The sequence below is a fragment of the Thyridium curvatum genome (genome assembly GCF_004353045.1).
Source record: "Thyridium curvatum strain D216 chromosome Unknown NODE_33_length_396248_cov_80.180210, whole genome shotgun sequence".
In the NCBI taxonomy this organism is placed as follows: domain Eukaryota; kingdom Fungi; phylum Ascomycota; class Sordariomycetes; order Thyridiales; family Thyridiaceae; genus Thyridium; species Thyridium curvatum.
Genome location: NW_022156788.1, coordinates 176,110 through 192,136, shown reverse-complemented (window position 1 = coordinate 192,136; position 16,027 = coordinate 176,110). Strand labels below are relative to the sequence as shown.

At 55.1% G+C, this 16,027-nt stretch overlaps 7 protein-coding genes across 7 annotated transcripts; 1 reads left to right on the top strand and 6 right to left on the bottom strand.

Moving 5' to 3' along the window:
• Positions 1–879: 879 nt before the first annotated feature.
• On the bottom strand, positions 880–2,283 carry E0L32_006028 (uncharacterized protein; the record flags this gene model as incomplete). The annotated part of the gene is made up of 2 exons (XM_031140616.1): positions 880–1,696; positions 1,772–2,283. 2 exons carry the CDS (start codon positions 2,281–2,283, stop codon positions 880–882), a joined length of 1,329 nt encoding a protein of 442 aa, XP_030995268.1.
• An 861-nt stretch (positions 2,284–3,144) lies between these two features.
• E0L32_006027 (uncharacterized protein) lies at positions 3,145–4,296 on the bottom strand (the record flags this gene model as incomplete). Its single annotated transcript, XM_031140615.1, has 2 exons — positions 3,145–3,596; positions 3,660–4,296. The coding sequence occupies 2 exons, from the start codon at positions 4,294–4,296 to the stop codon at positions 3,145–3,147; spliced, it is 1,089 nt and encodes a 362-aa protein (XP_030995267.1).
• A 786-nt stretch (positions 4,297–5,082) lies between these two features.
• Positions 5,083–6,678, bottom strand: E0L32_006026 (uncharacterized protein; the record flags this gene model as incomplete). Its single annotated transcript, XM_031140614.1, has 5 exons — positions 5,083–5,402; positions 5,470–5,927; positions 5,992–6,115; positions 6,173–6,302; positions 6,367–6,678. 5 exons carry the CDS (start codon positions 6,676–6,678, stop codon positions 5,083–5,085), a joined length of 1,344 nt encoding a protein of 447 aa, XP_030995266.1.
• A 3,459-nt stretch (positions 6,679–10,137) lies between these two features.
• E0L32_006025 (uncharacterized protein) lies at positions 10,138–11,656 on the top strand (the record flags this gene model as incomplete). The annotated part of the gene is made up of 5 exons (XM_031140612.1): positions 10,138–10,335; positions 10,426–10,801; positions 10,861–10,978; positions 11,039–11,134; positions 11,209–11,656. The coding sequence occupies 5 exons, from the start codon at positions 10,138–10,140 to the stop codon at positions 11,654–11,656; spliced, it is 1,236 nt and encodes a 411-aa protein (XP_030995265.1).
• A 250-nt stretch (positions 11,657–11,906) lies between these two features.
• Positions 11,907–12,233, bottom strand: E0L32_006024 (uncharacterized protein; the record flags this gene model as incomplete). Its single annotated transcript, XM_031140611.1, has 1 exon — positions 11,907–12,233. The coding sequence occupies one exon, from the start codon at positions 12,231–12,233 to the stop codon at positions 11,907–11,909; it is 327 nt and encodes a 108-aa protein (XP_030995264.1).
• Positions 12,234–13,711: 1,478 nt separating this feature from the next.
• Positions 13,712–14,554, bottom strand: E0L32_006023 (uncharacterized protein; the record flags this gene model as incomplete). Its single annotated transcript, XM_031140610.1, has 1 exon — positions 13,712–14,554. The coding sequence occupies one exon, from the start codon at positions 14,552–14,554 to the stop codon at positions 13,712–13,714; it is 843 nt and encodes a 280-aa protein (XP_030995263.1).
• Positions 14,555–14,956: 402 nt separating this feature from the next.
• Positions 14,957–15,742, bottom strand: E0L32_006022 (uncharacterized protein; the record flags this gene model as incomplete). Its single annotated transcript, XM_031140609.1, has 2 exons — positions 14,957–15,541; positions 15,608–15,742. 2 exons carry the CDS (start codon positions 15,740–15,742, stop codon positions 14,957–14,959), a joined length of 720 nt encoding a protein of 239 aa, XP_030995262.1.
• Positions 15,743–16,027: the final 285 nt, after the last annotated feature.

Sequence of the window (16,027 nt, the reverse complement as noted above, 5' to 3'; positions counted from 1 at the left end):
GTTTTATTGATATACTTCTCCTTCCCTCTATTTCTTTTCTCTTATAGACATTAGGAGTATCATGCACTGGAGCAATGTGCATGCGTATCCATCTCATGCTTTTGTGCCGTCAATGACGTCCAATCCCAGAGGCCAGTGATAACTCCAATGAGAGACACGCTGCCCAAGCAACGGTAAATCGCAACTACTTGAAGGGAAATATGTGTGTATTAGGATATTTATTATGCCCATGATGTGCATTGGCCGAGCATTCATATCCACCTTCTACTGTCCTCCTTAATACCAGTTCCCAGTACACAACCTTTGAATTCTCCAGCAAAAGTTGATCTCCGCGTTTGGCAAGCCTCAGCGACAGATATTCACTATTGGTGACTTTCTTTGGCGACCTGCTACTCATGCTTGTTTGCTCCTTAGTGACCTTGTCGAAGGGGCAAGTCTTGCTCAGAACTGGAATCAGGCAGCGGGGGTGAGTTGGCGATCAAGGGGGAGATCGAAGTCGGCGAGTCAGATGTCTGATTGGACGTGGGCATGTTGTCGGAGGGGAAAGAGGGTGGTGAGGAGGATGAGGTGGGTGAGAATGAGGTGGAGGGGAGCGGGGTGAAGCAGGATCCCCTTGAGCGCCAAAACGTGGGTTTTTCGTACTGAAGTGGTGCCTACCAGGGTTCTATCGAATGAGAGCCTCTTAAACGCTCAAGAGTGGGAAAATAATCACTTCAGAATACAAGAATTCCTCAGCCCTATCAATGATCTAGGTGTAATCGCCAATGGGGCCTACAACTGCTAGGGTTTGACAAGGGTCGAGCCAGGTATGTTTATTGATCTTTTTGTATATGTCTATCTGTACTATGGAAAGGTATGAAAAATCCCACGTTTTGGCGCTCAAGGGCATGAGGTGGAGGCGGACGAGGTGGAGGAGGCGGACGAGGTGGAGGACCCGGACGAGGTGGAGGAGGCGGACGAGGTGGAGGAAGAGAAGTCACCACTGCTGTACTTTGTCTCGGCAGCAGGAGGCGGGTGAGGGTTGGCAGGCCAGAGGATCCAGCGCAGAAGGTCGAGCTTCTCCTCCATGTACGTAGAAGGCCCGCTGCCTGTGCCGGTGCTTGGGTCGCTGATGCCCGCCGGCTTGGACTCGGCGGCGCCGGAAGTGGAGGCGCCGGTGGTGGCTGTATGGCCGGGCAGGGGGATCACGCGGCGGACACAGATGGAGAACCGGCCGGCGCCCTCGTCCTTGTTGGTCCGGCAGGCGAGCTGCACAACGCGCAGAGAGTTCCTGGTCTCAGTGACGACGGTGACGTGCACTTCGGCGGGCAGCTCGTCGCGGAACACGAGCTGGCCTGAGTCTGGGTTCATGTTGAAGTAGCTGCGGCAGCCCCCTCTCGCCTTGTAAGCGTCCTGTTCCGAGGCGGGCAGGTCGTCCCACTCGCAGTGTTCCCAGCTCGACATCTGGCAGCATAGCAGGTAGAAGCCGATGAGCAGCTCGCTGCGCAGAAGGGTCACGGGCTCGCCGACGCCGCCATCGGCAATGGTATAGGTCGAAGGGCCCGAGAGGCCTTCGAGGTTCAGCTTGGTTCTGTCGCAGACAACGGCGGTCCAGTGGCCTGCCTTGGAGACGACGCCCGCTAGATACCACCACTCACTAGCGTCCCAGCGGTGGCCAAAGAAGAGATCCGACATGAACGGGATTTTGCCGAGGTTTCTGAAATGTCCCAACTGTCAGCCAGAAGCGAGAAGAGCGTGATCGGCCTGGCCTTGGGTGCATGACCCAGCTTACCTGTTACGATAATTCTGGTCCCGGTCCGACTCGATGACATCTCCGACCTTCGCCTTGACAATGACGTCCTCGGCAATCTGGCAGAGCCACCGCTGCCATTCGAGAGGTGCTTCCCAGGCGTTTGGCTTGCCATACCAGGGTCCCTGTATGATGTCATCTTGAAGCTGGACCAATGCTTGCTCGAGAACCGCTGGCATCTCCGGTGCTATCGCGGCAGTGGTGCTGGTCGCTTCTGTCTCTGTAGGCAGCTCCGCTGTTGGCGTACAAGTGTGGACGAACCGGCCCTGGTCTGTCAGGCGCCGGAGTTCCGCATTGACTGCTTCGGCGCAGCCACATATGAGGTCGAGTGCCATCTTGTAGGCTGTCGCACACATCGTATAGTCACCTTCACCGTCTCCGTCCTCCATGTTGACATTGAGAGGTTTGGTCGCAGGCAGAAGGGACTTGAGCAAGTCTGAGGAGGTCAAATGTCGCACCTGCTGGGCAGGCGGGGACTCTTGGGTGAGAGACATGACGAGTGAGTCGGTCCGCTGTGCGCAGAGCTGCGCTGTGGCAATAGATAGAAGAAACGAAAGAGTGGGGATGACGATGGGGGTGCCGGTTGATGATCGTGGTGATGTTTGGTGATGGTAGTGTTGTTGATGGAGGAGGGCGATGACAGGCACGCTCTAAGGGTGGCCAGCGCCAGTCAACATTGAAGTCGGGTGCTGTCCTCTCGGGTTTGTGCTTGTTCCGGCGCGCTCTTGCGCGCTCCTGCCCGCTCTTGCGCGCGCATTTGCGCTGTTTTCCACGCTTCCAGGTCACCTTTGTGTCACGCCCTTGTCACCCTTGTTTTTATGTCCCGGTGTCACCCATACGCAAGTGAATTGCCGGATGCCACAGCAGGGAAATCAAGACGCCTGCTCCTTGCCATGGAGGCTGGTTTGCTTGGCCTCTGCCCCGGGCCCGCTCACTGCCGACATCGCAGTCACTGCCTACCAAAGCCAGACCGGCTGCCTGGTAGGGTCGTACACAACTCTCTCAAGGCAATACAGTGCATGATTTGTGCTTTCCAGAAGGGGCTGTTGATGCACAATCCCCTCCCCAGACACGCCACATGCAAACATTGGCCTGATCACCTTAGCTTTGCCTCCTTGTTCAACCCAGCTAGTCTTTCACTGAGGGCGAGGGCAATGTGCCACCTGACAGTATTGTTTATCGTTTGCATTTGAACCAACAGTAAGGGGGGGAATAGCGGAAGGCGTGGCATCGAGACACAGAAGGAGACATGCAAACGAGCAGGCCATTGGCCTTGACAAACTCATATGGCATTCGACGATAGCTATGCTGCTTGTCTAGAGAAATCATTCCGTTTCTTTCTGTCGTGCCTGTCGTCACCATGGCTCAAATGGCTCCTCCAAGACGCCAATGTCGTCCAATCGCCATCGATCCCATAGGACGTATCCCCACCGCCTCAGACTCCGCCGTGCTCTGTTGAACACAAACTCCATTCCCATTTCCTCCAAGTACGCCCATTTCCAGGCTTCAAGAGGACCAGAGTCGGGATCTGCAAAGAATGGCTTTCTGATGTGCAACTCCTGGAGCTGCGGGCTCATCTCATTCAGGGTGATGTGAATTTCAGAATCATTTGCGTAACAGAGCCCGGCGTAGAGAAACGACTGGGGCCGAAAGAGGTCGGCCCCAGGAGGCAAATCCGCAAATAGATTGCCGGGCACCCTATAAATGGCATTATGGAGACCCTCGAGGCCGAGCAGGAGGAGGTTCTGCACCAGGGGAGAGTTGATTGTGGTCTCGAATGTCCCGTCTGACACTTTTCCAATGAGAGCTGTGCCATCCCGGGTCAGCTTCGTCAAGTAACTACGCAACCTGTTGCTTCGTGATAACTAACATAACAAGACAGCACGCGCAAAGAAGTCGTGTATACAAGCGAGCTGTTCGTTCTCAAAGGTAGAGTAGTGTCGGAAGAACAATTGGAGGCTGTCGAGCCTCAGCGCATCCGGCGCTACCCGGAAGAGATGGCGGTAGGTCTCGAAGCGGTACAGAGCTCGGTGTATACGGAGACTCTCTTGCTGTGTCGGCATGGGTGAGGACTCGGCCGGAGCGAAGGGTGGTTCTGTCAAGGTTGCCGCGGCGAATTTGTGTGCGAAGCCGTCCACGTAGACGTGGAGTTTCGCAATAGCAACTGCCTCTTGCAGTGGCCACGTCTTAGGAAGCATCGCTTTGTCACCGAGGCTTTTCCTTGAAAATTCCCGTACAAGTTCCAGACGATCGGTCTCATCGCAGGTTTGTAATCTTGATGCCGAAACGGCGAGCACGGCGTCAGGGAGTACCGTGGCATCAATCTGTTGAAGCAACACATGCGAGGTAATTGCCGATTGCGCTCGTACGAAGGGGCGGTAAAATGTAGGAGATGACAAGATTGCAGTTTGTAAAGAGATCACATCTGGAAGCGCCGAGAGGATGAGCCGCACCAACTCGACGGGGAGTGACTCGAGCGGGCTCGGCTCGCTGTGCTTCGAGTCCATGATGTGAGAGAAAGTCTGGATTAACTTGAAAGGGCTCGAGAGAATGTTAGAGTAGTCGGTGACTGGGGTGGGCGAAGATACTCACGGGCCAAGTCTGGATAAGAACTCGATTGTCATTCAACTAATTAAGACCACAACTCGTTCCTCGGCATTGACCGGGCCTAGACAACTCAATTCCAGTGTGATGTAACATCTATTCATCAATGAGTTGTTTTAACGTCAAAACAACCCCGGCTGGCTCAGATGCGATGTACACGTCTTTGCCTTCTGACGAGTTGCTGCTTATTATTTGTCTGCCTAATGCTGATCACTCAAAACAGTGCGTGTTGCGGAGCACGCCCAACCCCCTGAACAAGAGGCCATTATTGCCGCTTCTGACCGCCTTCCAAGATGCGCGCTCCCTACCTAGCTGTAAAAGAACAGAGTGCTTGCGATGTGCAATGGCTACCAGCGCTCTCCCACTCCCGATCAATTGGAAGTGAGGGCCTTGCAGGCAGCTCTCAGGGCGTGACTATGGGCTTTCCTGCAAGGGTTATCACTGAGTGATGGTGGTGCGGGCGGCACCCATCATCCCGATATTTCTCTCATGGACATCAGGAGCAGCACACACTGGAGCAATGTGCATGCGTATCGATCTCTTGCTTTTCTGCCGCCGCTGGTGTCCAACCTCAGAGACCAGTGATGTCGCTTGATGGACTGGGTAACTGCACAACATGCAATGCAAACACCGTTTTCGGTTCATATGTCCTATCTAAATATATCTGCATGCCAAGATATTTCGCACAATCAGGCTACCAGCTCGCACTCGATAATGCTCTCGACACCGTTCGCAGGGGTGTAGATCTTGGTGATCTTGAGGCCAGCCACCGCCTCGATCAGCGTGTGCCAGTCCTCCTCGGTGCGCTCCCGCGAGCTGAGCAGGGTCAGCATCATGATATCGAGCGCCGTAGCCTCCCACTGCGCCTTCTCGAGGGGAATGACGTTCTCGTTGATGAGCAGGCGGCTGTAGCCGGGCTTCATGGCCTCCTTGATGCGGGTCAGGATCTTGACGTCGGCCTCGTCGGGCCAGTCGTGGAGCACAGAGTGCATGTAATATGCGCGGGCACCTGGTTCAGAGCAACGAGTCAGCTCAGGCTATGTCATTTGTTTCAAGCGCAACTCCAGCTCGCTTACCCTTCACGGGCTGCTCGTCGTAAAAGTCATACGGCATTCTCTCAATCCGCTCATCCAGCTTGACAATCTGGCTGATGACCAGAGGGAGATCCTGCAGGATCAGCCGGCCCTTTGCATCGGGGTACTTGCGCCGGAACTCGTCCAGGTCGTGGCCGATGCTGCCTCCGATATCGACGATCAGCGCCGCGTCGGAGGCAGTGTCGGCGCCGTCGAGGAGGCGCTCCTTGACCGGATAGAAGCCGTCGTCCATCCACGAGGGACGGCCCTGTCGGTAGCCGCCCATGTGGTGGTTGAACTGCACTCCGTACGGCGGGTTGGCCTGCAGGTGCTCGAAGAAGTTGAGCTTGGTGTTGTAGGCCCACTGCAGCGAGCCATCGGAGATGCTGTTGGGCGTGCGGTAGTTGTTGTGGCGAGCGTACTCGTGGAATTTGTACAGCGATGCGGCGCATCCTCCAAAGCTGTTGTGATAGTTGTCAGTCTTGCCCGATTCTCAGTCGAAAAGCCGAACCGGACTTAGCTTACATGCAGGTGTATCCATCGCCAATGATGGGAACGGTGAGAGAGTTGGAAAAGCTGGTCGGCTTGTACTGGTCGGGTCCGACCTCAATGATGTGGCCCATCGTGCTCAAATGGCGCATGAGGCGGCCTGTGAAAGGGTCAACGAATCCGATCCTCCTGAATCTAGGTGCGGGATCACACTTACACAGCAAAGGAGGGTCGACAGCAAGTTCCTTCGCCAGATCTTTTGCGTTCTTTGCGCTGCCATTGTCCTTGGCAAGTAGGTGGAAAAGGCCGATGTCGACGCCGAGAGCGATAGCGGTATCGGAAGCGGGCTACCCCGTGTGCACTCGTCAGTCATAGATTCATGCTGCTGATATAGAAGCTAGGTCGAGTTACCTGAGCCCAACAATGCTTGATCATGGTCTCTCGGGGCGTCTCCAGCGCTCGCACCAGCGATCGCGCATGCTCGACGAGCTCGAGACGGGCATCTTCACTACCGGAGGCAGCCTTCTCTCCCAGAGATGCAATGGACTGCGCGAGTGCGGGAACGGCCTTCAAGTTGCAGGCCGTCAGAGCGACTGGCACCTCGACTGCAGGACCCTTTGCTTTGATGGACTCGGCGATTTTCACGGTCTCCGGAACGCCATTGGTGACACTGACACCGTTTGTGCCGTTTGCACCATTCGTGCCGTTGGACTCAGCAGACATGATGAGCACGTTGTTCGGAAAGCACAGGAGGTAATATACAATAGTGAGAAACTGGACAGAATGGGGGTGTGAAGCCTGCAGGTACAGTTGTGTGTGAACCAGAAACAGGAAGATGAGATGGAGCAGGAGTGGCTGCTTTTTGGTTGAAGATGTTCTTCGCCCCCAACATTCACCCTTAATGCCAAAGGTACACCAACAGGTCTCGATACATGGCCGGGATCATTTATTGATGTCTCCATGCTGTCAAAAGCTCGTGGGTCGATCCCACTATTAGAAGGAGGGATGCATCAGAAGACCGAATGCATGCTAGGCCAAGTGTACGCCTGCATATATGCATGTCGAGTAGGCATGGGGTTGCGGCGTGAAATGTAGGCAAACCCATGCTACCGCCGGGCATGGAACCGTTGTCTTTGCTCAGTCTCTTCACACAGACACAGCAGTTCTCACTCGGGGTTTGAATTCCGAGACTTCGTATCTGTTCCAGGTCCATTGAACTTCCCAATCGACCAACTTTGAGAAGCATGTACATCCTATTTTGAACCCTAATGGGAACTACCTCCGCATGGAAAGAGACCTTTGCACGTGTAATAAACGTGTGATAGCACAGACTATGAACATCAATGACTTTTGAGCAAGTATCACTTCGGTGCTTGATGACCCTTGGCTAATGCCTCATATAGCCCTGGTGGAGCGGAACGCACCAGGCAAAGGAGTGGGCCAACCCCTGGCAAATGGCGTTTTCACTCTGGGCTTCTCATTCGGGGCAAGTCCTCCGCAGAACATCTCGCCGTATTATGCGTATAAAAGAAGTAGGGGAAGTGCTCCACTTCCATCATTGGTACTTGTATATCTGACAGTGCATCGGCGACTGCTTGTGGCAGCTGCACCATGCCGAGAATCGATTCAGCTAGTCTCAAGGGTGACGGCTCGCCTAACAGTCACGGTGGGACACCTTCCTCTCTCGTGTAGGTGATCGACATCTTCAAGGGCAGAGGCCAAGATGAGAGAGCAATGGTCTGTAGGGGATTTCGAGGATGGTTGCCCTTCTAGGTCAAGTTGATCTACGTCGATGGCGGAGTGGGGGTTCTTGGCCGGCAAACGTGCGCGTTGCAGTAGTCCCCACTGACCAGGTCTCCCCAGCTCAAGAGCATATCCAGTCTGTACTCGTATATGTTTTCTCTCACGGAGTAGTTACGTGTACTCGAGTCACTCATACGTAACGGATCATACAGCGGATCTTTCCGCCATTCCGCCGTCCCCTTGGATGGGCACGTTGCCGAAGTGCACCCGACCAAGCATGTTTCCTGCACAGCGAGGGAAGTCGTAATGTTGGAACAGGGGTCAACTGTCGCCACCAACAATAACCGGCGCAGCCAATTTCCCAGTCTGTCGGGTCTCCAATGAAAACACACGGCACGCGAGATCCACGTCTCGAGGACCGATGCTCTCAGGGGGGACAGTTACCAAACGGCCCCCGTGGCTGTGCTGCAACGACACGGTGCCGCCTCGTTGGCCTTCGCTCTTCACTTGCGATCACAAGCAGATGGGGTTGCATTTAACATTTGTGGATGGAGTGGAACCGTCCAATCGGGGTTGATGGCGACGGCAGTTTGCAGCCGCGATCCTGGTCTGCACTAATTTAAAGGAGCATATCTTCCAGGAATGAAACCAACACTCACACCTTGCAGCACAGACTCCCGCAGAGGCCATCCAGGCACCTACTCCGTAGAGAGTGAAGTACGGAGTACACTAATATACGAGTGCTCAAATCAGAGTCACATGAAAAACATACCATCGAGTTGTTCGTCTCGAGGATCGACCTGCATGGTTGTACGGCACCCGCTACTCCGATGTCTGGAGATATCCAGTAACCATTATCCGCAGAGCGATATGACATATTCAGGGAACAGTACGAGAAATGTATCACCTTGAGGGCAGCAGCTGTCGGTCCGACTTTTGAAGGGATGTTTCGACCCTGCTCGTGTCAAGTCAACATGTCTACAGCGTGGAGCTGACCTGTGTGCAGCGGAATTACACACTGCAGGCCATCCTGAAGGATCTGATGCAAACAGCAGGGGTGCAGTTGGTGCTCGTGACAAAAGTACCCAAATGAGAGGGCAGATCACCAACCATTTCTGTACGTAAACGTATAAAAAATGCTTGCTGCTGCAATTGCGCGTCCACCTTCGTTCCAGAACCCCAGTCAATGCCCCAGACCAGGGCTGCTGGTATCATCCCTTCCCGCCCACAAGTGCAATAGGGCGCCGTTGAGGCTTGGCCATAAGCTTATCACGTTCTTCTGCGCACGTACGTTGCACCTGTATATGAAAACAGAGCAAGGTCGTAGTCGCAGCGCCGCGCCCTTTGGCTTCTTGATCATCTCTAGAACGCTCTCAGGATTCAGTGTCGTGCCAGCTACATGCGAATAATAATGTCAGCAAGTCAACTGCGAAATCCATCTAGTAGGGATTGCAAGCCTATTGCCCTCTGTTTGACAGGGGCTGTTAGTTTTCCATCCTTCCTTTCCAAGTCTCAACAAGGAATCTTTTGCCGAGACTTTACACGCCGTATTCGCAGCAGGGGGGGTGTCCATGCACAACCCAGGACCATGGGACTTGTATGCGAGCCTGAACGCGGGCTTTCCTCCGGGCCTGACTTGCCGCGCACTTGCTGTTCCGGGAAAGCGACAAAAAGTTGAAACAAGCATCTCCTGTGCTGTTGGGCTATTTGGATAATGATCACCATACCCCGTCCCATCCTGCTCCATCAGAGAGAGCAAGGGTCGAGAGGCGGTGCAGGAGTACCTGCATACAGAAATCTTCACACGTGCACGCCCTCTCGAGTATCGATACTTGATGGCCATCTCAATACATCAAAACTGGGTCCCGGCTCTCGCTAACTTGGAGCGAAAAGCGATGAAGCTGCCGTCATTCGCCCAGCCCTAATGCGGCCGCCAGTGTCCTCGAACGGGATCCTGGGACTGTCTGCTTGCTGGCCGTTGCACCACGGGCTTAGGAGCCAAGCGCTTTGAGATCCCTGCCCTCACCGAGTCTTCCTCATTCCCGGCTCCTGGACATTCGACAATGCGAGAAGAGTGGGTTGAGGGTTGCATACCTGCCCATGATCGGCACTGAGGCTTGCAGAAGGGTTACACCATATAGAATGTCCCGGCCATAAGCATTTGATGTTATGTGCGCGATTACCTAAAGTTCTCATGCAGGCTCTTTCAGGGGCATCCCACGGCGATCCATGAGTGTTGCAGATGACAAACCTCTGTGATATTCATATTGCCGTCGACAGCACAGATTCCAGACTCGAGAGCGGCCTCTTGTGTCCGCATTCGTCTCTGCCATTTCATTTCATTTCATTTGCTCAGGGCTGAGGACTGACCATTGTCTCTCTCTTCTCATTGTCATTCTTTGAACAGTTGCAAGCCTCGCAGCCCTCCGTACTTTGAAGATGGCTGGCCCACCGCCCCCGCCCGAGGCCTTCAATTTTGCGCCCGAGTACATCGAGGCGAATAAGGGCCCAGCGATTATCGCCGTCATCTGCACAGTGACTGCCCTCGAGACTATTTTTTGTTTGATGAGGCTATACACTCGCGGGATTATCCTGGGAAGGCTGCGTCTAGATGACTATCTGATCATTATCTCGGTCGTGAGTTGGCTCTGACCCCTGGCTGCTGGACGGCGTTGCCGCCACCAAAAGTCCGGTATCAACGCATGAGCTAAATAGACTGATTTGTAGCTTTTCGGATGGAGTGCGGTGGTGTTCGGCGTGATGGCAGTTCATTCGGGGAACGGCAGGCACTTTCTGACTTTGACGACGGAGCAGAAATCCGGCGCGATTCTCTGGACTATCGTCGGGTTTTGCCCGGGTATCATGTCATTTGGCATACCAAAGCTCGCCGTCATCTCCTTGCTAGAACGTCTCCTGAACCCCAGCCGCGTCCACCGCATAATTCTGTGGTGCATTGGTGTCCTTTGCATCCTCAGCCTCCTCGGGTGTGTCGTCGTCCTGTTTGCGCAGTGTACTCCAGCATCTTCGCAGTGGGACTTTTCGATCACGGACAAGAAGTGCTTCGACAAGTGGATTCTAGTCAACTACGCTATATACGCTGGCGGTAAGCAGCCCGGACCTCGAGGAGGGATTCAATGGTCCGCTAACTTGACTTTGCAACAGTCGCCTCGGCGTGCACTGATCTCTATCTGGCTGTGTACCCAGCCTTTGTCCTCTTCAACTTGCAATTGCCGTTGCGGAAGAAGCTCGCCCTTTCGGCCGCTCTGGGAATCGGTTCGATGTTAGTGTGCCTTAATGCCCGACTTGATTGGAGACGATGATGTCGCTAACATCCAACCAGTGCCACGGTCATTGCCATCTACAAGACAACCCGCCTTCCCAACCTCGCCAGCGACGACTTCTCCTACGACACCTCGGACCTCGTAATGTGGACTTGGTAAGTCTTCCCTCCCAGCTCCCAAGCCCCCGCTCTCGCGCACTGGCTCATAAAGCATCTCCTCACAACCGCAGCATCGAAGGGAGCACCATCATCATCGCCTCCTGCATCCCCGTCCTGCAGCCCCTGGTCGACCGCGTCCTCGGCCGCCGCTTCTTCGGCAGCTCCCTGGGCCCCCGCTCCTACAAGAAGTACGGCACCGGCCGCAGCGACGGCGGCGGCGGCATGTACCCGTCGGACATGGAGATGTCCAACAGCCGCAGCGCCAAGCGCAGGCCACCCCGCGACCCCAACGGCCTGACCTTCCTCGACGAGACCAAGGCCGGCAGCGAGGAGAGCATCCTGCGCCAGGAGCAGACGGCCAAGAACGGCGGCAACGGTACGTCCCTGCACAGCGCCGAGTCGCGGGGTGCCCCGCGGGTCGGTCCGCATGAGGGGATCGTGCGAACGGATGTGGTGAGCGTGTCTTACGGAGCGGCGCACGACCACGACGGGCCCGAGACTTGGAAGAAGGGCTTCTAACGAGCCCCGTGCGTGCCTCTTTGCCAGCCTTCGCAAGCCACATACAGCACTGCGCAAGCACATCATCATTTATTCAGCCAATGACCGTCTGTGTTCGATATCTTCACTTGTATACTAGTCCAACTATCAGTCAATCCTTGCCGAGACAAGTCCCTAGTCCGCGTTCTTGGTGTGGATCAGGCATCCGCTATCTCGACTGTCGATCGTGCCTAAGAAGCGATTGTTTTCCACGCCTTTCTCCAGCCGACATTCATGACGCCGACCCCGGATATTTCACCCCGCCGATCAAGCGGGTCGCTTTCGCATTGGTGAATTTGGCGACGTCGGCCGTGATCTCCTCTCCGTGCGCCTGCATTCCCTTCTGGAGGCCCTCGACGCCTGTCTCAAACACCATGATGGCTTGCACAGCGTAGGGCGAGTCTGTGCCCCGGAGGTCAACGGCGAAGGCCTGCTGCAAGCCGAAGGGCTTCAGGAGGCCCTCGACAAAGGGCATGTGCGTTTCGAGATAGTAATCCATGTCAAAGGTGAGGTCTTGCGACGCAGGGTAGAGGACGGTTACCATGACGGGGGCGGACATGGTGGGTGAATATAGATCTTCCTTCGTGGATGTGATGTACGTGAGTGCCGAGAAGGTTGATGTTCGTGAGCTGGTCTGCTGGCCTTTGTCGTAAGATTTGCTGCTATTTTGACACTTATCTACAACTCGACCTGATTTCAATCAACAGACCTGATGGCTCCGCCCTTTATACCATTCAATCGAGTCAGTGATCATCTTTCGCTGGGTAAGCGGGGGGTGCTGCTTCTCAGTCATGTACCTCGGCGCCGCCGACACGCGGCGTGGTGATCCACTCTTCGCCGAGGTGCCCCTTGAGACCGTCTGTGGGCTTGTGTTCTGACAAAGCATCGCACATCCACGGTGCTCCGTGGACCCACTGGCGGGCGGCATGGTAGACTCGGTGTTAATGATCGACTTTCAATTCGGCACTTGTTTTGGAGCGATGCAGAGCTTTTAGTTCCCGGAGTAATGTGTGCATTGAGGGGTACTTAACGGGAGAGGGACTCGCCCGATACTTCATCCAGCCACACCCACTATGGTCATTATATGTCACAGTATACAGTCATACCGGCCTTGTCCCTTGTTGCCATTTGGTATCTAAACATGGTATGCAACCGAAGAGTTCGAAGCCAGGCTGATAGGCAATCAATCCACGGCAGCAGTGTCTCAAACACACATTACCACTCAAAAGCGTTACCCCTGAGGAAGCTGATAACAATGTCAAATACTTTGAAGCTTATATCGCAAGGGCTGAATTAAACAGATCCTACATACATCACTGAACAAACAGTCATTGATTGAAGTTGCCAGGTCTTGACGACGTTAGAGACCTTGGAGCCTTGCTAGTCGAGTGTAATGAAAACATGATGATGGAACGCTCACTCACCGTTCTCCTTGTCTGAAGGAAATGACCGATTGCCCCTGATCCCAGCTTACTCCAAGAGCACATCTGATTGCAACATGAGCTGGACAGCAGCCCAGTCTACCACCACTTCGCCAACAGACATTCCGTGTAGAGTAGCTAGGCCTTTCTTGTAGATCCATGTTCACGCATATTGCACGTGGGAGCGTAGCATGTAGGTAGTTGACGTCAGGTTAACTAAATAGTCATTGTAAGCGTCTGTTGGACCTGGATAATTCGTTGAGCCCCCCTTACCACGGCGCAAGAAGCACAGAAGATATCTGCGACTTGCACACGCGCTGCCGGTTGAAAAGAAGTTTCAAACTCAAAAGCTCGTTCCGCCAGAGAACCTTCAGCTCGACACGTCTCACGTGAACTGCTGCAGGGCGAATAAATCAGAGACCCGGCGTCAACTCACGCAAGGCTCCCAAGTCAGGCAGGTCGGTGTGGAAAAATCAAATATATTGAGACCGATCAGACCCCCAACACGCTTCTGATAACACGGCCCTGATCATTCCTTCACGCTGCTGATCAGCACACCGCTTATGCGGCCAAAGCACGCTTGATACACACCACACAAACACACGACAACAGACACTCAGCAGTCCAAAAAGTCCACTGCCTCCTTCTCCAGCGGCCGCCAATCAAACCTCTGACACCACCCCTCGGGCGCCAGCGCGGCCTTCCTCATCTCCGCCGCCTGCGGCGACGAAGAGTACGTGCTGAGCAGCCTCACCGTCTTGTCGAGGTGCGCCTGCTCCCAGTCGGGCCACACCCAGCTCTGGCTGAACCGCGGAAAGTAGACCTCGCTGCACTGGCGCAGGAAATTGCCCATCGTCAGCTCCCTCTTCAGGTCCTCGGCGTTGATCACAAAGGACCGCACGCGAGGTAGCCTGTCGCGCGGTCTGAACTCGCGCAGCTCCCGGTCCCTGGGGGGTTGGACCGGCTTCACCCTCGTCCCGTCGCGCCTGCACTCGTGGCAGCCTCCTTGGAGACAGCCCTCGGGCAGGTGCCGCTCGACCAGGTTGCGGTGGGGCTTGCCGTCCGCGGCCATGCCCATGAGGACCTCTTCGAAGAATACGCGCATCAAGAAGATCCAGATCGGGTGGAGATGGAAGCCGCAGTCGAAGACCACGGCGCAGTGGCCCAGGTGTTGGTTTCCGTACTCGTCCACGTCGAGGACTCTGCCCCCCGGCTGCTCTGCGTTGTCGCGCCACCGCGCCACGATCCACTTCGCGTGCTGGTTCTCCAAGTCCATGGGCCCCCAGCAGATGTGGTTCACGGTTGCCGGGTCCGGCCGGGCCGTCAGCGCCAGGCCGAGGTACCCCGGGAAGACACAGGGCCATTCTTTCTGGAGGCACGATGGTGTGGCCAAGACGTCCACGGGTTCAAAGAGGCACTTGACGCGCTGGATGGAATTGAGGGACATCTGTTGAATCATGTTGTCCACTAGGACGGTAGCAACATCTCTGCCGAATGGGCCCAGCTCTACCAAGGTCCTTGAGATGGCGCTCCCGTGTATGAACACATACGGATAATATAGGGCAAAGGTGTTCAACAGTCTCTACCCGTTGATATCTTGCAGGAACCGGGAAGCCAGGAGGAGGCAAAGACACCAGTAGTCGAACCGGCCGGCTTCCACTCTCCTCATCTCCCGAAACGACTTTATCAGGACTGCCCTCTTGTGTTTGACTGGCGAGAGAATGTTGGGAGTCGCCGTGAGCAGATGGGGAAACCCGGCAAAGAAGTCGTGCACGATGCGAAAGTCGCGGGCATCGACGTTGTCTATGTGCTCTATGCCACTTGGGCTGATTCTGTACGCATAGACGAGGACTGGCCCGTACTACGGCCAGGGGTACGCGGGCAGCCAGAGTCTCATGAGCTCGCGGTTGAGATAGAGACAGTACGTGGTGGAGCGGTTGCGGAGCCAGCCGTAGTGCAAGATGCGGAGGTAGTGACGCGACTTTGCCGTCTTGGCCGTGTTGATCTCGGTAAAGCGCAGGCCGGCGGTCTTGGGAAAGTCTATGGGCAACTTGAGAATGCCGTCCTTGTCTAATTTTACTAGGCTCAAGACGTTGAGGTCGGGCGCAGCCTCCTCTGGGAGGCACCTTGGATCAAAGACTGGCAACGTGGACCCGGCAGCAAGTTGTTCGTTTCGATCCGAGAAAAAGAAACACAAACGAATCCTGGGGGAGGAGAATTTCGAGATTTGGCCGAGACCCGGCTGGCGCAAGATGGAACCTTCGCTGCACACGAGGTGGTGGCTTGCTTCATTCTCCTCTTTGCACTCGGCGTTGCAGAATGGCCCGACGCTACAGAAGCTGCATGTCACCGGTGTTTTCTCGGGGTCGCATGGCTTGCCGCAATTCAGGCACTCCTCCAGATCGCCATCCTCGAAAAGGGCTGGTCGCTCGCCCGAGGGATTGGCCTAGTCGCCCTCAGGAAGGCGTTCCTCCCATATCGTGGCGATCTGGTCACCTTCGAAGTAACCAACCTCGCAGGAGCGGAGTGGATTTGGTTTGGGTTCAGGCTCTGGCTCAGGCTCAGGCTTGGATTCGGGCTTGGGTTCAGGCTTAGAGGCTATGTCGAATGCGGAGAAGACTGTGTCGAGGTTGTCCGAAGCACCCATGTCTGTAAGAGCTATAAGAAGTATCGATAAGAAGGATAAAGGTGGTGGAGGGGTTTGCAGTAGGGAACGATGATGAAGAAGATGCTGATGACGGTGGCTGTAGACGTGTCGATGGAGGGGGCTGGTGCTGATGGAGCTGCCTGAACATTTAGAGGTAACGTAGTCTATGTTAGGTACCTAATGGAATCTTTGACCACAGACGACCTCAGTTGAGATGGGCAAGCAAAAAGCACCTAGGACTTGCCTGCCTGAGGACCAACTTCCCAAACAAGCAGGAACGGGAGA